The sequence below is a fragment of the Coregonus clupeaformis genome, chromosome 25 (assembly GCF_020615455.1).
Source record: "Coregonus clupeaformis isolate EN_2021a chromosome 25, ASM2061545v1, whole genome shotgun sequence".
Taxonomy (NCBI): Eukaryota; Metazoa; Chordata; class Actinopteri; order Salmoniformes; family Salmonidae; genus Coregonus; species Coregonus clupeaformis.
The window spans coordinates 19,257,663-19,278,866 of NC_059216.1; the positions used below are offsets into that span (position 1 = coordinate 19,257,663).

A 21,204-nucleotide genomic window follows, 5' to 3' on the forward strand; every position below is an offset into this window, starting at 1 on the left:
TCCCCACTGTCAAAAATGGAGGTGGAAACATTATGCTTTGGGGGTGTTTTTCTGCTAAGGGGACAGGACAACTTCACCGCATCAAAGGGACGATGGACGGGGCCATGTACCGTAAAATCTTGGGTGAGAACCTCCTTCCCTAAACCAGGGCATTGAAAATGGGTCGTGGATGGGTATTCCAGCATGACAATGACCCAAAACACACAGCCAAGGCAACAAAGGAGTGGCTCAAGAAGAAGCACATTAAGGTCCTGGAGTGGCCTAGCCAATCTCCAGACCTTAATCCCATAGAAAATCTGTGGAGGGAGCTGAAGGTTCGAGTTGGCAAACGTCAGGCTCGAAACCTTAATGACTTGGAGAAGATCTGCAAAGAGGAGTGGGACAAAATCCCTCCTGAGATGTTTGCAAACCTGGTGGCCAACTACAAGAAACATCTGACCTCTGTGATTGCCAACAAGGGTTTTGTCACCAAGTACTAAGTCATGTTTTGCAGAGGGGTCAAATACTTATTTCCCTCATTAAAATGCAAATCACTTTATAAAATTTTTGACATGCATTTTTCTGGATTTTGTTGTTGTTATTCTGTCTCTCACTGTTCAAATAAACCTACCATTAAAATTATAGACTGATCATGTCTTTGTCAGTGGGCAAACGTACAAAATCAGCAGGGGATCAAATACTTTTTTCCCTCACTGTAAGTAACTTAATTTATGTCCCTCTAACTGCCCTGAATGCCTCTGTTGGTCCTACAGCTATTGTATGCAGTAATCATGTGCCTATAAACCAGTGTACTGTTAGTACTGAGGCGGTGGGCCCTAGTAGGAAGTCCACTGTGTGCAGCTCACCCTGCACTATCAGCTCAAATATAAATAACATGAGCATGTCTACTTCTAAAAAGCTTCCCAGTAAAGCAATAAAAACAATCAAGCTTCCCAGAAAAGTGTTAAAATAGCCCATATTAACAGAATTGTGTTTGACCAGATACCATGCTACTTTACAGTAAACAAATTGACAACAGACTTTCAGCACGCTTATAGGGAAGGACATTCAACAAGCACAGCACTTACACAAATGACTGATGATTGGTTGAGAGAAATTGATGATAAAAAGATTGAGGGGGCTGTTTTGTTAGACTTCCGTGCGGCTTTTGACATTATCGATCATAGTCTGCTGCTGGAAAAACGTATGTGTTATGGCTTTACACCCCCTGCTATATTGTTGATAAAGAGTTACTTGTCTAACAGAATACAGAGGGTGTTCTTTAATGGAAGCCTCTCCAACATAATCCAGGTAGAATCAGGAATTCCCCAGGGCAGCTGTCTAGGCCCCTTAATTGTATCAATCTTTACTAAGGACATGCCACTGGCTTTGAGTAAAGCCAGTGTGGCTATGTACGCAGATGACTCAACACTATACACGTCAGCTACCACAGCGACTGAAATGACAGCAACACTTAACAAAGAGCTGCAGTTAGTTTCAGAATGAGGGGCAAGGAATAAGTTAGTCCTAAATATTTCAAAAACTAAAAGCATTGTATTTGGGACAAATCATTCACTAAACCCTAAACCTCAACTAAATATTGTAATGAATAATGTGGAAATTGTTGAGGTGACTAAACTGCTTGGAGTAACCCTGAAACTGTCATGGTCAAAACATGTTGATACAACAGTAGCTAAGATGGGGAGAAGTCTGTCCATAATAAAGCGCTGCTCTGCCTTCTATCAACAAGGCAGGTCCTACAGGCCCTAGTTTTGTCGTACCTGGACTACTGTCCAGTCGTGTGGTCAGATGCCACAAAGAGGGACTTAGGAAAATTACAATTGGCTCAGAACAGGGCAGCATGGCTGGCCCTTAAATGTACACGGAGAGCTAACGTTAATGATATGCATGTCAATCTCTTATAGCTCAAAGTGGAGGAGAGATTGACTTCATCACTACTTGTTTTTGTAAGAAGTGTTGGCAAGCTGAATACACAGAGCTGTCTGTTTAAACTAGTAGCACACAGCTCGGAAACTCATGCATACCCCACAAGACATGCCACCAGAGGTCTCTTCACAATCTCCAAGTCCAGAACAGACTATGGGAGGCACACAGTACTACATAGAGCCATGTCTACATGGAACTCTATTCCACATCAGGTAACTGATGCAAGCAGTAGAATCAGATAAAAAGAAACAGATAAAAATACACATTATGGAACAGCGGGGACTGAAGAGACACACACAGTTAAAGACACATGCATATGCACACACACGCTATAACACATGTAAATTGTAATACTGCTGTATGGTGGTATTGTACATGTTGTATTCTAGATATGTAGTGGTGTGATAATGTCATATTATGTACTGTTTTATATTTTGTCTTATGTGTAATGTAAATGCTTTAATGTGTTTGGACCCCAGGAAGAGTAGCTGCTGCCTTGGCAGGAACTAATGGGGATCCATAATAAACCCCAGGAAGAGTAGCTGCTGCCTTGGCAGGAACTAATGGGGATCCATAATAAACACCAGGAAGAGTAGCTGCTGCCTTGGCAGGAACTAATGGGGATCCATAATAAACCCCAGGAAGAGTAGCTGCTGCCTTGGCAGGAACTAATGGGGATCCATAATAAACACCAGGAAGAGTAGCTGCTGCCTTGGCAGGAACTAATGGGGATCCATAATAAACCCCAGGAAGAGTAGCTGCTGCCTTGGCAGGAACTAATGGGGATCCATAATAAACACCAGGAAGAGTAGCTGCTGCCTTGGCAGGAACTAATGAGGATCCCTAATAAATACAAATACAAATACAATTACACCCCTCTATACAGCTTTCATTCACACACATCATATACCCTATGCCTCCCGAGTGGCGCAGTGGTCTAAGGCACTGCATCGCTGTGGTCTAGGCTACATACAGTGGTCTAAGGCACTGTATGTAGCCTAGTGTGCTTATCCCTGTATGTAGCCTAGTGTGCTTATCCCTGTATGTAGCCTAGTGTGCTTATCACTTTTTCTTCATCTCCTCAGGGCATTGGGCTCTCTTTCAACTGGAAAGATTTCCTGCAGCCTGTTCAGGGATTAATTGGTGATTGTGAACTCCATCCTCTGTGTTCCCTTCCATTCTTCCAGGAATCAAATATTATTTCCCTTGATTCCCTTTTTCGTCCTTTGTCTGATCGGAATGAATTGCTTGCATTCCTGGATGAATTTAATGGACTGGCCGTGGATTTTGATCTGCTTTCCCCCTGTACCTTTAGAATGTTTACTTTGGTCTGACAGTTCCACAGTTTAAAGATTACCATGCGAGGGTATTTAGCGTTCTTCTGTTTCACGCCAATCCGATGGCATCGCTCCAGATCCTCCGGTGATACATCCGCGCCAAGCTCCTCTGATATCGGTTTGATCACGTAGCTGGAACGGTCTTCTTCTTCCTCCTCTTCCGGTAAGGACAATATTCTCATGTTGTTTTCGTCTCATTCTGTTTTCTTGCTGGTCCAGTTCATCTTCTAAAGTTTGCACCTTTGTTGCCAATTTTGTTGTCCTGTTCATCCACTCGCCCTGTATATGCACATCTGACGTGATGGACTCTACTTTCCTTTCGAGCAAATCTACCTTTTTAACAACAGATAGTAACAGTTTATTTGTTTTGGTGAGCACTGAGAGCATTTTAGCTATGTTTTCCTGGATATCCTTTTAGCTGCTCGTTGCTCTCAGTTGTTCTTGGTCTTTTCTTTTAAGGGAAGCCATGGCTTGTTGTGTTTGAGTCGCAGCGTCGCTTTACCCACAGATTGGTTCGCTGTTGTAAATAACTGACCGCTCACTCTCCTCCCGGTTGCTTGAGGATATATTGATCTACTGATTTTAGAGGCTTAATTTAAACTATGTTGCCTGTAGAAACATATAATCACAGTTTCGATGATACAAAACAGAGCTACTCCCTCCCCATGCATCCTATTTGATTGTATGAGAGAAAATATTTTTTGGTGTGTGTTTTGATGCTGCCTTTGTCACGGATTCAGCCGAGGCTGCTCCTCCTCCTTGCTCGGGCAGGCTTCGGCGTTCGTCGTCACCAGAGTACTAGCTGCCACCGATTGATGTTTCTGTGTTCTACTTGTTTTGTCTTCATTGTACACACCTGGTTCCCATTATGTCTATGATTTGTTTCCTATTTAACCCTCTGGCTCCCACTGTGTTGTGTGCGTGTTTGTTCTATGTTTGGTGAGCGGGATTGTCCTCCCTGCGTGGAGTTTATGTTCATTTGTGATTTTACGAGTAAAGTACGTTGTCTACTAGCTCTGTGTCCTGCGCCTGACTCCGTCCTACCGCTACACACTGACGCCTGACAGAAACACGCACCTCGTAGATTCAGGCGCAGCTGGGAACTTTGTTAAATCATCTGTTTTCCCGTAGTTTAGGGATTCCTATTGTTCCTGTTGATGTGCCCTTCCCTGTACATGCCTTAGATAGTCGCCCTTTAGGGTTAGGCCTGATTAGGGAGGTCACAGCTCCACTCTGGATGAGGACACAGGAGGGTCATGAGGAGAGAATTAGTCTCTTTCTGATTGATTCTCCTGCGTTTCCAGTGGTGTTGGGCCTTCCCTGGTTAAACTCTCATGACCCCATGATTTCATGGCAACAGAGGGCTCTCAAGGGATGGTCACGTCAGTGCTCGGGGAGGTGTGTAGGTGTTTCCATAGGTGCAACTGCGGTGGAAAGTCCAAACTAGGTCTCCACTATGCACATTCCCCCTGAATATGCCGATTTGGCTCTCGCCTTCTGTAAAAATAGGGCGACTCAATTACCACCCCATCGACAGGGGGATTGTGCGATAAATCTCCAGGTAGGTGCTGCACTTCCCCGGAGACACGTGTATCCTCTGTCACAGGAAGAGACGGCTGCTATGGAAACATATGTCTCCGAATCTCTGGGACTGGGATACATCCACTTCACCCGTCTCCTCAAGTTTCTTTTTTGTGAAGAAGAAGGATGGAGGGTTACGCCCGTGCATTGACTACCGTGGTATCAATCAGATCACTATTAAGTACAGTTATCCACTACCTCTCATTGCATCACTAAATTGGATCTCAGGACGCGTACAACCTGGTGCGTATCCGGGAGGGAGATGAGTGGAAGACGGCATTTAGTACCACATCTGGGCACTATGAGTACCTCGTCATGCCGTACGGGTTGATGAATGCTCCATCAGTCTTCCAATCCTTTGTTGATGAGATTTTCAGGGACCTGCACGGACAGGGTGTAGTGGTGTATATAGATGATATTCTAATATACTCCGCTACACGAGCCGAGCATGTGTCCCTGGTGCGCAAGGTGCTTGGTCGACTGTTGGAACATGACCTGTACGTCAAGGTGGAGAAATGTCTGTTCTTTCAAAAGTCCATCTCCTTCCTAGGGCACCACCTGTCCTCATCAGGGGTGGAGATGGAGATCGACCGCATTTTGGTCGTGCGTAATTGGCTGACTCCAACCACGGTCAAGGAGGTGCAGTGATTCTTAGGGTTTGCCAACTACTACCGGAGGTTTATCTGGGCTTTGGTCAGGTAGCAGCTCCCATTACCTCCTTGCTGAAGGGGGGACCGGTGCGACTGCGGTGGTCAGCTGAGGCGGACAGAGCTTTTAGGCATCTGAAGGACCTGTTTACCTCGCCTCCAGTGCTGGCTCATCCTGATCTCTCCTTGGCACTGGGCCATCAGGCGACAAAAAGGCGAGCGCCGACCGCCACCGCAGTGAGGCTCCAGTGTATGCACCGGGGGACCGGGTCTGGCTCTCAACCCGAAACCTGCCCCTTCGCCTGCCCTGCCGGAAGCTGGGTCGGCGGTTTGTGGGGCCATTTAAAGTCCTGAGGAGATTGAATGAGGTTTGTTATAGGTTACAGCTTTCTCCTGAGTATCGTATTAACCCCTCGTTCCATGTGTCTCTCCTCAGGCCGGTGGTAGCTGGTCCACTCCAGGAGTCTGAGATACGGGAGGTTCCTCCGCCCCCACTGGACATCGAGGAGGCACCGGCGTACTCGGTCCGTTCCATCCTGGATCGAGGCGTCGGATGGGGGGCCTGCAGTATCTCGTGGAGTGGGAGGGATACGGTCCGGAGGAACGGTGCTGGGTCCCTAGGCGGGACATCCTCGATCCCTCCATGTTGAGGGATTTCCACCGTCGTCATCAGACTCGCCCTGCGCCGCGTCCTCCTGGCCGTCCCCGAGGCCGGTGTCGGCGCACGGCTGGAGCCGCGTGTCAAGGGGGGGGTACTGTCACGGATTCAGCCGAGGCTGCTCCTCCTCCTTGCTCGGGCAGGCTTCGGCGTTCGTCGTCACCTGAGTACTAGCTGCCACCAATCGATGTTTCTGTGTTCTACTTGTTTTGTCTTCATTGTTCACACCTGGTTCCCATTATGTCTATGATTTGTTTCCTATTTAACCCTCTGGCTCCCACTGTGTTGTGTGCGTGTTTGTTCTAGGTTTGGTGTTATTGACTGGTGAGCGGGATTGTCCTCCCTGCGTGGAGTTTATGTTCATTTGTGATTTTACGAGTAAAGTACGTTGTCTACTAGCTCTGTGTCCTGCGCCTGACTCCATACTGAAGCCTGACATCCTTTTACATGAGAGAGTGTTTTGATGCTCGCTCTCTCTCTCTCTCTCTCCCTCCCTCCCTCCCTCCCTCCCTCCCCATGGCCATCTCCTGAGGCTCCATATGCAACAGCTTTACATGACAGGTCAAAACAGAGCCTAAAAGAATAACACAATAACAGACCATCGGCTGCGTCTCAAATGTCCCTCTATTCCCTGTGTAGTGCACTACTTTTGACCAGGACACATGCCAGGGCTCTAAAGTAGTGCACTATATAATGTAGGGAAAAGGGGTGCCATTTGGGAGGGATCAGGAAACTAGCAGAAACCAACAAGGCAAATTATGGAATCAAAAAGAAAGATAAAGAAACATGAATAAAGAAATGTAGAGGGAGGACAGATCCATGCATAGAGTTGGGTGTTTAACACAACATGATCTCACGTTTTAAATACTGTGACAGTATTTGTATATTTGCAGAAACAACGTGTGTAAGGGGGGGGGGGGGGGATAGTTGCTATATCTGGCCCTCTCCTCCTACTCATGGAATGACACATTGGGTGCTGGGAGGGAGAGAGAGCTGGGAGGGAGAGAGAGAGAGATGGGTGGGAGAGAGAGAGAGCTGGGTGGGAGAGAGAGAGCTGGGAGGGAGAACTGAGAGAGGGGAGCTGGGAGAGGGGAGCTGGGAGAGTGGAGCTGGGAGAGTGGAGGTGGGAGAGTGGAGCTGGGAGAGTGGAGCTGGGAGAGTGGAGCTGGGAGAGTGGAGGTGGGAGGGAGAGAGAGCTAGGATGGAGAGAGAGCTGTATGTGTGTGTGTGTGCGTGCGTGCGTGTGTTGCCTATGACAACTCAGATCTCCAAATAACATCAGACTCTCTAAAGTGGGCTTGACATCTGTAGCCCACTGAAACAGAGCCATGTGAGATCATCTGTAGCTCATTGAAACACAGTCATGTGAGATCATCTGTAGCTCATTGAAACACAGCCATGTGAGATCCTCTGCAGCCCACTGAAACACAGCCATGTGAGATCATCTTCAAATTAGCCACCCTTTGCCTTGATGACAGCTTTGCACACTCTTGGCATTCTCTCAACCAGCTTCACCTGGAATGCTTTTCCAACAGTCTTGAAGGACTTCCCACATATGCTGAGCACTTGTTGGTTGCTTTTCCTTCACTCTGCCATCCGTCTCATTCCAAACCATCTCAATTGGGTTGAGGTCGGGGGATTGTGGAGGCCAGGTCATCTGATGCAGCACTCTATCACTCTCCTTCTTGGTAAAATAGCCCTTACACAGCCTGGAGGTGTGTTGGGTCATTGTCCTGTTGAAAAACAAATGATAGTCCCACTAAGCCCAATCCAGATGGGATGGCGTATCACTGCAGAATGCTGTGGTAGCCATGCTGGTTAAGTGTGCCTTGAATTCTAAATTAATCACAGACAGTGTCACCAGCAAAGGACCCCCACACCATAACACCTCCTCCTCCATACTTTACAGTGGGAACTACACATGCGGAGCTCATCCGTTCACCCACACCGCGTCTCACAAAGACACGGTGGTTGGAACCAAAAATCTCCAATTTGGACTCCAGACCAAAGCACAAATGTCCACCGGTCTAATGTCAATTGCTAGTGTTTCTTGGCCCAAGCAGGTCTCTTCTTCTTATTGGTATCCTTTAGTAGTGGTTTCTTTGCAGCAATTTGACCATAAAGGCCTGATTCACACAGTCTCCTCTGAACAGTTGATGTTGACATGTGTCTGTTACTTGAACTCTGAAGCATTTATTTGGGCTGCAATTTCTGAGGCTGGTAACTCTAATGAACTTATCCTCTGCAGCAGAGGTAACTCTGGGTCTTCCATTCCTGTGGTGGTCCTCATGAGAGCCAGTTTCATCATAGCGCTTGATGTTTTTTTTGACTGCACTTGAAGAAACTTTCAATGTTCTTGAAATGTTCCATATTGACTGACCTTCATGTCTTAAAGTAATGATGGACTGTCGTTTCTCTTTGCTTATTTGAGCTGTTCTTGCCATAATATGGACTTGGTCTTTTACCAAATAGGGCTATCTTCTGTATACCCCCCCTACCTTGTCACAACACAACAGATTGGCTCAAACGCATTAAGAAGGAAAGAAAATGCATTCCAGGTAACTACCTCATGAAGCTGGTTGAGAAAATGTCAAGAGTGTGCAAAGCTGTCATCAAGGCAAAGGGTGGCTACTTGAAGAATCTCATATTGGCTCAGTTTTCTGTAAGGGTTGGTGTGAGGTGTGACCCAGGTGCGGTGCAGGATATACAGTAGGCAGTAGGCAGAGATGGTGAAACAAGGATCTTTACTGGTGGTCCCGAAGCCAAAATACAAAACAACGGACTTAACACCATAAAAGAAAGGCGGAGCAAATAAGTCTCCAAAAAACCGTCTGACAGCCAAAATACGAAATACTACCTACGACTGAAACAAATAACGAAACAGGCAGAACACTTCTCAAGTACCTGTACATAGGTCTCCGATCAGACACTGAGTTGAGTAGTGCTGCTGGACTTAGAGAAACTAGCAGAGAAAACCGAGCAAGGGAACACAGGGAAGTGAGGGCATAAATACACAGGTGAACAGGTAGAACATGTATCCACTCACTAAACTGTAAAGTCGCTCTGGATAAGAGCGTCTGCTAAAATGACTAAAATGTAAAATGTAGACACAGGTGACACCAATAGGATACCGATTAGTCCAGACTGTGAGTGAGGAGTTGCCTAGCGGTTATTAGCGGATGACACCTAGTGGGTCGCTCCGGAACTGCGACCCCCTCCTGTAACAGGTGGCTATTTGAAGAATCTCAAATATAAAATATATTTAGATTTGTTTAACACTTTTTTTTTATTACTACATGATTCCATATGTGCTATTTCATAGTTTTGATGTCTTCACTATTATTCTACAATGTAAAGAACTGTTAAAAAAACTTTAAAAAAAACTTGAATGAGTAGGTGTGTCCAAACCTTTGACCGGTAGTGTATACATATTATATATTGGCACGTTGAACAGCTGAGAATGTAAAAGGGGACCAGAAAAGACTAGAGTATGGAGATAGAAACACAACGTCTATGTCCCAAAAGACACCTTATTCCCTTATATTATTACTATATAACTATATTACAGTGCAGGCCCTTGTCAAAAGTAGTGAACTATATAGGGTATTGAGTGTCAATTGGGATGCAGCCTATGTCACCTCTTCCAAAGGCACAGTATAATGTATTTTCTCATATGTCACGTACGGAAGTGACAGGCAGCCTACTGAGTTAATAATCAAAAAAGGGTGCTGACTTTATAGGGTTCCAGGAATGGAGATGGAAGCGTTTCCCCCTGATGCAGGAATACTGTTGCTGGCCCTCTCCAGCTCGTGAACTGAATTTCAACAAGAACCTTATGACTCTACCACTGCGTCTGGGCCCTCGAGTTTACTGGGACCATTTATTATGAGAGAGAGAGACGGACTGGAGCGACTCCAGTAAAAATTTGATTTTGCTACAGCCTTGTCCAAGTTGATTTACTGACAACCTTGGAGCAGATAGGCTGGCAGCTCATCAAAACAGGCTACTAAACAGATACTGAAGTGAAATGTGAACAAAAAAATTCAATCATTTAGGCTATTATCACACATTATTTAATCTATTTAATCAAATTGTGGGAACACACAATCAATTTAACTTGGAACTAAAAAGTTATGCTTATTAAAATTTAGACTAGCCTACACACTATTCGTTTCCACAATTGCTTCAATGAACGAAATTCATAGGGACCCATTTAGGGCTATAACAGATGAGTTTATGAGCGTTATGACATTGGAAAAATAGAGGTAGCCTATAAATGTAACCATTTGGCACACGTTATCCTACCTTGTGCAGTTTCCACATAGCCCCCAGAGCCTTGACTTCATGTGTCCCGTGTTTCCCTTCTTCTAAACACTGGTAACACACCGGCATCTTACACTGAACACAGTACATGCTTAGGTTCTCCAGTTCGTGCTCCGTACAAGTGGAGATCTTCCGGGGACTTGTCCGACGGCTTATATGGCCCTGTGCAGGGGGTACGAGGCGATGCTTGGCTAGCGGACCTCGGGGAGGGTGGCACCTCAAGCGACAAGGGTCGCAGTAGAACACGTCGCATTGCTCGCACATCACCGTGGCCTCGTTGGGACTCTTCTCGCAGAGCTGACACTTGAGGGCGGCCGCTTTGCTCTGCTGGTACCGGTCCACGACCCCTTCCAGCACCCGGTTTTTGGCAAACCCGCGGAGCCCCCTCTCGTCCAAGATGAGGCTGCGATGGCACTGCGGGCATGTGATGCAGGAGTTGCGTGGGATAGGAGGTAGGGAGCCGGGGTGTCCTAGCAAGTGGTGCTGGGGAGGGGGTTGGGGGACGGCAGGGGGGAAAACACGCACCCCGTTTGGGGATTTCTGGCAAGGGGTGGTCGGGGCACTAACGAAGCCACCATACGAACCGTATCCACTGTCCGCCTCGCTGTACAGGCTCATCTTATCAAGGTCCAGGTAGTCATAGTCGGAGACCCCCGAGCCAGAAGCACGGCTACTCTGCGGAGATTCAGCGTCCGGGGTCTGCACTAGGATATTCCGAGCGCAAGCCAGGCAAATGTTGTGGGAGCACGGTAGAATGATTGGCTCCCGGAAAAACGATCCGCATACAGGGCATTTTAATTCTTCCTCCATTTCATCCATTTTAAATTCTCTTTGGAGAGAAATAGTATCTCTCAATTCCTGAAAATTAGCTATATTTGATAACTCAAAATGCTATTGAGCACAGAGAGCGGTCTTCTCTTTCAGCATCCACCAAAGCAAATGCATCCTTGGAATGAGGCAGGCAGCGATATCGTGCAAACTAGCCAAGACAACGCACATTCTGACCAATAGACAAACGGCATTGCAAATTCCGAATGAATCCAGAGCAGTTATTGGACAAGGCAGCTGTCAGTGTAATGGTTCTTGTCCAATCAAACGTCAGCTAGGACCACAGAATTTCCATATGACGATGGTAGCGCCTGGCACGAACGATCCTCTTACTGATATTGATTGGAAACACAACACGCAATATTAAAACAGTATTGGCTATTAGACTATGAGTATCAACCAATAATGCACATTCTATTTTACTCGTGGGACATGTTCAGCAACAAGTTATTTGCCATGAATTCTATTTTATTCTAATAGTATTATATTCTATTCAGTTCTCTCTTTCTTTCTTTCTTTCTATCTCTCAACTACTCTGCATTTTTCATTGAACCAAGGAGGATTTATGTAAAAAAAAAAAAAAAAAAAAAACCCGGAGGAAACAAGGTCCTTTTCTGTTGATGGCATAATTAACATCACAATGGAGACCAACACCTTGTATACCCACAGTAGAAGGAAATGCTGTAGAATGCTCCAGGCTTTAGCAGAGCCCGAGGCACCGGACCTGCTCTCTCTCTCTGCTCAAATAGCACAGCCATTTCTAAGGCTTCCATGGCAACCCAGGCTGGATCTATAAGAGCAGGAGGGGGGTCTTGAGAAGAGGGGATTACACTCCTTGAACGGGCAATCTGGGATTGGTAACATTCATAATGGTACATAGCCATTGATTTCAGAATAATATAACGGGTAAATGAGCTACTGAGCTTTTAGTTCAACTGTCCTACCCCATCCATAACTCGTGGTTATGTTTCTCCAGCCCCATCTCTTAGCTGTTTACCAAAACAAGTGGCAGGGTGAGCGCTTTGTTGTTTTACGAATCCCAGATTGCCTCCCTACTACTATTGTATAGGATGTCTGTTAAAGAGGCCCTGGACAACAGGGAAGGTATTTCATAGGTCCCCTACTACTGATTGCATGTTCTGAATAGATGCTCTAAAAAGGTACAACTAGTTAAAAGCTTATTGCCCACATGCCTTCTCCCATCATAGAACCAGGTAAACAGTATGGTTGTGTCCCAAAATGGCACCCTATTCCCTATAGGGCTCTGGTCAAAAGTAGTGCACTATATAGGGAATAGGGTGCCAATTGGGACACATTTATAATAAATAGCAGTTTTTTATTATGAGCAGTGAATATGTTAATGAGTTAGAGATTTTTCCAAGAAAAATATTATGATTGATTGTCAATGATTTCTCAGTATAGAAAAATAAGCTGGTTACCATTGGAGACCACATTGAGAGAATAGGCTACTGAACTTCAAACATCCATGAACTAAGACTGACAGGTGTTATAACCATCATGTACTAAGACTGACAGGTGTTATAACCATCATGTACTAAGACTGACAGGTGTTATAACCATCATGAACTAAGACTGACAGGTGTTATAACCATCATGTACTAAGACTGACAGGTGTTATAACCATCATGTACTAAGACTGACAGGTGTTATAACCATCATGTACTAAGACTGACAGGTGTTATAACCATCATGTACTAAGACTGACAGGTGTTATGACCATCATGTACTAAGACTGACAGGTAAATATGCCATTTAGCAGACGCTTTTATCCAAAGCGACTTACAGTCATGCGTGCATACATTTTTGTGTATGGGTGGTCCCGGGGATCGAACCCACTACCTTGGCGTTACAAGCGCTGTGCTCTACCAGCTGAGCTACAGAGGACCACCATCATGTACTAAGACTGACAGGTGTTATAACCATCATGTACTAAGACTGACAGGTGTTATAACCATCATGTACTAAGACTGACAGGTGTTATAACCATCATGTACTAAGACTGACAGGTGTTATAACCATCATGTACTAAGACTGACAGGTGTTATAACCATCATGAACTAAGACTGACAGGTGTTATAACCATCATGTACTAAGACTGACAGGTGTTATGACCATCATGTCCTAAGACTGACAGGTGTTATAACCATCATGTACTAAGACTGACAGGTGTTATAACCATCATGTACTAAGACTGACAGGTGTTATAACCATCATGTACTAAGACTGATGGGTGTTATGACCATCATGTACTAAGACTGACAGGTGTTATAACCATCATGTACTAAGACTGACAGGTGTTATAACCATCATGTACTAAGACTGACAGGTGTTATAACCATCATGTACTAAGACTGACAGGTGTTATGACCATCATGTCCTAAGACTGACAGGTGTTATAACCATCATGTACTAAGACTGACAGGTGTTATAACCATCATGTACTAAGACTGACAGGTGTTATAACCATCATGTACTAAGACTGATGGGTGTTATGACCATCATGTACTAAGACTGACAGGTGTTATAACCATCATGTACTAAGACTGACAGGTGTTATAACCATCATGTACTAAGACTGACAGGTGTTATAACCATCATGTACTAAGACTGACAGGTGTTATAACCATCATGTACTAAGACTGACAGGTGTTATAACCATCATGTACTAAGACTGACAGGTGTTATAACCATCATGTACTAAGACTGACAGGTGTTATAACCATCATGTACTAAGACTGACAGGTGTTATGACCATCATGTACTAAGACTGACAGGTGTTATGACCATCATGTACTAAGACTGACAGGTGTTATAACCATCATGTACTAAGACTGACAGGTGTTATAACCATCATGTACTAAGACTGACAGGTGTTATAACCATCATGTACTAAGACTGATGGGTGTTATGACCATCATGTACTAAGACTGACAGGTGTTATAACCATCATGTACTAAGACTGACAGGTGTTATAACCATCATGTACTAAGACTGACAGGTGTTATAACCATCATGTACTAAGACTGACAGGTGTTATAACCATCATGTACTAAGACTGACAGGTGTTATAACCATCATGTACTAAGACTGACAGGTGTTATAACCATCATGTACTAAGACTGACAGGTGTTATGACCATCATGTACTAAGACTGACAGGTGTTATGACCATCATGTACTAAGACTGATGGGTGTTATGACCATCATGTACTAAGACTGACAGGTGTTATGACCATCATGTACTAAGACTGATGGGTGTTATGACCATCATGTACTAAGACTGACAGGTGTTATGACCATCATGTACTAAGACTGATGGGTGTTATGACCATCATGTACTAAGACTGACAGGTGTTATGACCATCATGTACTAAGACTGACAGGTGTTATAACCATCATGAACTAAGACTGACAGGTGTTATGACAGTCACACAGTAACGGCAGAAATCACGTAATAAGCATGTCATAAACAAGAAAATAATAACGTAATAAATAACAATGTTGATTAAAAAGCAACGGAGCATACGGTTGGCACAAGAGATCAAAACAAAATAGACTATTTTTTTTGGATGAATGTGTTGTCACATGGCGGTGCCATTACTAGGATAGTGAAGCATTTAGATGCATGTAATCTCTCTGCCCAGTATGGGGGGCTCTCCATGACTGCGTCACAAATGGCACCCTTTTCCTATGCAGTGCACTACTTTTGAGACAAAGCCCCATGTCCACCTGTGTGGATTGGTGTAGGAAAAAGTAGCCAATCCCGTTACATTTCTACTATTGGTCTTCTCTTTGTGTTTTACAGCCAGCCTAGACTCAGGGGTGCGTCCCAAATGGCACCCTATTCCCTATATAGTGCACTACTTTAGACCAGAGAATGGCACCCTATTCCCTATATAGTGCACTACTTTAGACCAGAGAATGGCACCCTATTCCCTATATAGTGCACTACTTTAGACCAGAGAATGGCACCCTATTCCCTCTATAGTGCACTACTTTAGACCAGAGAATGGCACCCTATTCCCTATATAGTGCACTACTTTAGACCAGAGAATGGCACCCTATTCCCTATATAGTGCACTACTTTAGACCAGAGAATGGCACCCTATTCCCTATATAGTGCACTACTTTAGACCAGAGAATGGCACCCTATTCCCTATATAGTGCACTACTTTAGACCAGAGAATGGCACCCTATTCCCTATATAGTGCACTACTTTAGACCAGAGAATGGCACCCTATTCCCTATATAGTGCACTACTTTTGACCGGGGCACTTCCTTGTTTTAATCACTTGCGCTGCTCGCACTTTGAAGTCCACAATCGGGGGGTTCTGAGGGTTATGCTAGATGGGGATGGACTGAGAGATCAGCCAATTAAAACCGCCGTCTGTTTGCGGAAACGGATGCTTTGTTTGGAAACGTCTTGCAAGTCGGGTGAAGAAGAGAGCACAGAGAGTGAGAATGAGTGGGTTACAGTGTCAAAGAAGAAATGAAACAAGAGAAGTTGTGGTGGAAACTAGGAAACCCCTAGACTCGCTTTTAGTCGGAATGAGGGTTTTGGACCAATGTAACCGGGAAGATCTGTTTGAAGTCTCAATAAATGTCATGGGATGCGTTGGGTGAAGTGGCGTCAGTGAGTCACAAGAAGTGGGCTTATTTAGATTTTGTGAGTGTCTGTGGAGCAGAAGAGGCGTACATTGTGCCTCAAGAAGAGATATCTCTGGGGTAGTGCAAAAAATGTCTGCAGATGTGAAACCTGAGGAAGTAGGTGGAGTGGTTGGTGCACGTCGACTGACCCGTATGGTAGATGGAGCGGTTGGTGCACGTCGACTGACCCGTATGGTAGATGGAGCGGTTGGTGCACGTCGACTGACCCGTATGGTAGACGGAGCGGTTGGTGCACGTCGACTGACCCGTATGGTAGACGGAGCGGTTGGTGCACGTCGACTGACCCGTATGGTAGACGGAGCGGTTGGTGCACGTCGACTGACCCGTATGGTAGGCGGAGCGGTTGGTGCACGTCGACTGACCCGTATGGTAGACGGGAGCGGTTGGTGCACGTCGACTGACCCGTATGGTAGACGGAGCGGTTGGTGCACGTCGACTGACCCGTATGGTAGGCGGAGCGGTTGGTGCACGTCGACTGACCCGTATGGTAGACGGAGCGGTTGGTGCACGTCGACTGACCCGTATGGTAGACGGAGCGGTTGGTGCACGTCGACTGACCCGAATGGTAGATGGAGGGAAGAAATTCAATTCATCCATACTTTTGTTCTTTGATGAAGAGTCTCTCCCTTCTCATGTAAGGTTTGGGCTATATGAGATGCCCTGTAAGAGCCCTTTTGTGCAGAAACCCCTTCAGTGCCATGAATGCAAAAGATTTGGACGTGGTGAGTGGGAGGAGTTAGGGGCGTTGAAGACACAATGTAATGGAGACTGCACCAGCGGAGTGTTTCTCGGCAATCAAGGGATCCTGATGTGTTACAATGTGAAAAAGGTGGACGTTGTAGCATTTTTACTGCAATGGTCATAAACTGCACATCACAAACAAAGAAGAAAATCAGAGAACATTTGAATCATTTGAGTACAGCAGAACGCTTTTTGGGACTCAGTGAGTTTACAGCCGAGGTGTTGCAAGAAATCCTGTCAAAGGATGTTTCCGCCCTCACTGGCCCCTGAGCCTGTGTAGGGATGTGACTTGAATTGGAATGTGACTAAAGGAGTGGATGTTTTTTTATTTTATTTTTATGTGTCTATTTTTTTATTTTGTATGATGCGTTTTTTCCTCCCTTCCCTACAATGGATATATTTTGTAATAGTTTACTACCAGTAGGTGGCAGCATGCACCTATAACGCTTGTTTGCGAACCGCCATAATACCATAGAAGAAGAAGAGTCAAGTCAGAGCAATAGGGTCTTCTACCTTCTCATACCACAGACGCTGTGAGAAATACGAGATGAGACAGAATGTCCAAAGGTCCCAGAGAGGGTGGTGCGTTACCACAACCAACAACATGGGTGATAAACTTAAATTTAGAATTAGAAGCTAGGTTCTTAGTGCATACTAGCTAGTGTGTACAAACTAGATGCACAAGCAACAGTGGTTAACATAATGGAGCTAGTGTGCTGACTGGTATGTGCATAGCACATTGACGCCCTGGAACAAAAACTACTGACTCACGTGATACGATGAATCGTTGAGGACATGCATTTCCATTGTTAGAGCGTTCACTCGACTATCTTGTCAATATTATAGATAATAGATCAAATTACGTGTCCATTTAAACCACTGTAAATCCACTCCACAGTGGCGTATCAACTTGAGACTTGTCAAGAACCACACGGAATTTGGTATTGATATCTCAGCATACAAGGAAACTATTAACAACTCAATATTTGCATATGTAAACGCGAATGCTCAAAAATCATCTTCATCTCATGAACCATACTTCAGATTCACTCCAGATTTGGTATTTAGACTGCACATAAAAGGAAGATAGTTCCTACACGATAGAGCGCTTGCTTTGTTATCCAGCTGATCTTGTGTCCTTTTTGTCACCCTGTGAACCCCGTTCATTGCTGCTAGCAGCTATATTTCATTTTATCATCACATACCCCTTGTACCTTTATGCCAAAGTTCAATATTTGCATATAAATTACAAAAACTTTAAACAACACTTTTGATGCTCAAATTCATCCTCGGAAGGTTACACCATATGATATTTTTTTACAATTTGATACGCCAAAACTGTAAAAATGTATTATGCTCTGTGATAAAATTGATAGGATGCCAAACTGGGGAGAACATGTACAAATGTACTAGTAAGCAGATTGTTTTGTATTTATTGTTTAAAAAAAATAAAAATATCCTTGGACACAAAAATAACACGTCACGTCAATTGCCCTGACATTATGTTTGACGAGTTCTCTGATGACTACATGATGAGAGGAGACCTGAAGGCTGATGAAAACTAGAGAGGACATCAGATCACTTCATCTTCATCTTCGCTGCCAAAGGTGCTTCACGAAAGTACTGAGTAATGGGTCTGAATACTTATGTAAATGTGATATTTCCGGGGTTTTTTGGTAATAATTTAGCAACATTTTATAAAAAACGTTTTTTGCTTTGTCATTATGGGGTATTGTGTGTAGATTGGTGAAGGAAAAAAACGATTTAATCAATTTTAGAATAAAGCTGTAACGTAACAAAATGTTTTAAAAAAGTAAAGGGGTCTGAATACTTTCCGAATGCACTGTATGGTGTAAATAAGTCAACTGAAACACATTGACCCTCTGCCACAATGAAATACAATATCATGAGATTTGAAAAAAATCACTGGCAATTTCTATGAATGACATTGCTGAGGCGAAAAGGGAGACGTTCTCCTCAGGAAGGAAGGCCCAATTGTTTATGGTTACATAAAATGTAGGCTGCTGCCAAACAGTGATCTATAAGAGGAGGCATCTTCCACGTCAAAAGACAAAAGACAAAAGAAGCAGTTAAAAGCAGTAATATGCTGAAGGCAGGAAGGAAGCAGCTTACATAACACAACAGAAATAGGTATATGTGAGCATATAAATTAATGTGTATGTATGTGTCGGGCTGTGTGTGTGTGTGTGTGCGTTTGTGTTTCTGTGTGTGTGTCGGTGTGTGTGTGTCAGTATGAATGATGATTATGTCCGACCCCCACCTCCCCCTATTCAAGTCTCCTCAGTTCTATCGCTTTCTCTCTCCTCCCACTTGCTGCTTTCTACATTCCCCTTCTTCTCGCAGACATCAACCAGACACAAGAATACAGAGAGAGAGAGAGAGAGAGAGAGAGAGAGAGAGAGAGAGAGAGAGAGAGAGAGAGAGAGAGAGAGAGAGAGAGAGAGAGAGAGAGAGAGAGAGAGAGAGAGAGAGAGAGAGAGAGAGAGAGAGAGAGAGAGAGAGAGAGAGAGAGAGAGAGAGACATTGTTACAACACTGTATATATACACAATATGACATTTGGAACTTATGAGTGTAATGTTTACTGTTAATATTTTTTTTTTTTTCACTTGCTTTGGCAATGTTAACATACGTTTCCCATGCTAATAAAGCCCTTAAATTGAATTGAGAGAGAGAGACAGAGAAAGAAGGAGAGAGAGAGACAGAGAAAGAATGAAAGAGAGAGACAGAGAAAGAAGGAGAGAGAGAGACAGAGAAAGAAGGAGAGAGAGAGACAGAGAAAGAAGGAGAGAGAGAGAGAGAGAGAGAGAGAGAGAGCGCAGAGAGAGAGAGAGAGAGAGAGAGAGAGAGAGAGAGAAAGCGAGAGCGGGAGAGAGAGAGAGAGAGAGAGAGAGAGAGAGTGAGAGAGAGAGAGAGAGAGAGAAAGCGAGAGCGGGAGAGAGAGAGTGCGTCATCTGTTCATTGAGTCATACTGTACATACATGGGCATGCTCAGACTCAGAGATGATCTGACCGAAAGACGTCTTTCTTATATAAACCTCTTTAGATGTCAAATGACAAGTCCATTGAAATGCCAGAACACTGAAGGTGGTAGAGCTGGCAGTTGGAAGAAGAAACATCTGAGATAAGCACCATTTTGGTGGTTTGCTTTGCTTGCTCATAAAGGCTTTAAAACAATTATCTTTATTGAATTTGTTAAACATAATTTCAGATTGTTTTCATCACACGGTTCTGTAGAGTCATTTAGGCCTTGCTGCAGTAAGTTCATTAAAGAAATAGAATAGATGAATTCCTCCCGTGGTCAGGACTGGTGCTGTTTAGTAAGATAAGAACATGGCCCTAGCAACGCAATGGTCTTGGGTTCAATCCATTTAGGATAGAAGGATCATCTGCTAAGTGAAATATAGAATAGTTCAACACAGCTCCATTTCATGGACATTAAAGAAGATGGATGGTGTTGGAATGGTGGCAGATACGTCCCGCCTACAGGGTTGGTCAACAGCGTGAAAACAGTCAATCAATACACATCGACTCGATCTCCAATCAATTCACATCGACTCGATCTCCAATCAATTCACATCGACTCGATCTCCAATCAATTCACATCGACTCGATCGCCAATCAATTCACATCGACTCGATCGCCAATCAGTTCACATCGACTCGATCGCCAATCAATTCACATCGTCTCGATCTCCAATCAATTCACATCGACTCAATCTCCAATCAATTCACATCGACTCAATCTCCAATCAATTCACATCGAGGCCAACAAAGATAGAGCACACCCTCTTACCCCCGAATCCCCCCTTCCCCAAAACATATTGGACTATAGATTGTTCCTTCCTGTATTATACTGATGCTAAAATGTTTAGTCTATTCTACTGAGCCATTTACTTTCTGTTCGTATTCTCATATTTGATTATTTCTTATTGTTGTTGCATTGTCGAGAAGGAACATCAAGTAAGTATTTCGTTGGACGAGGTATACCATGTGTATCCCGTACATACAACTAATAAAACTGGAAACTCTTGACACAAACCTTAGGTTGCGTTCCAATTGGCACCCTATTCCATATATATAGTGCACTACTTTCGATCAGAGCCCTATGGGAGTAGGGTGCCATTTGGGATGGAACATCAGAAAATAATGGTTCATTAGGGTTAGAACTATCTCTTCTAGAGTGTGTGTACCTGAGTGCCGGGGAGAGGAGAGGAAAGGTGCGGCTTGCCTGACCGAAGTGCCTTTTGGACCCCTGGCCAAAAGTAGTGCACTAAATAGGGGATAAGGTACCATTTGGGACCCACACTGGGTCTTGCTAACTGCTAACCAGCGGACCTAAGGAGACATCAACATCACCGTCATGGACACCTTGAGGAGAGGAGAGCTGAGACGGATTTCGATTGATCCCTAATAAATGAGAAACCAATCAATTAACCCGGAGCTGACAGAGCGT

At 44.4% G+C, this 21,204-nt stretch overlaps 1 protein-coding gene across 4 annotated transcripts in view; it reads right to left on the reverse strand.

Annotated features, from left to right (window-relative positions):
• The window catches only part of LOC121539105 (E3 ubiquitin-protein ligase TRIM9), an 80,073-nt gene extending 68,671 nt beyond the window's left edge, over positions 1-11,402 (reverse strand). For all 4 annotated transcript variants that reach the window (XM_041847362.2, XM_041847361.2, XM_041847360.2 and 1 more), the window contains exon 1: positions 10,455-11,402. In XM_041847362.2, coding sequence (XP_041703296.1) covers positions 10,455-11,291 — 837 coding nt within the window. In that variant the 5' untranslated portion in view covers positions 11,292-11,402. The remainder of the gene's footprint in view (positions 1-10,454) is intronic.
• Between the last annotated feature and the right edge of the window lie 9,802 nt (positions 11,403-21,204).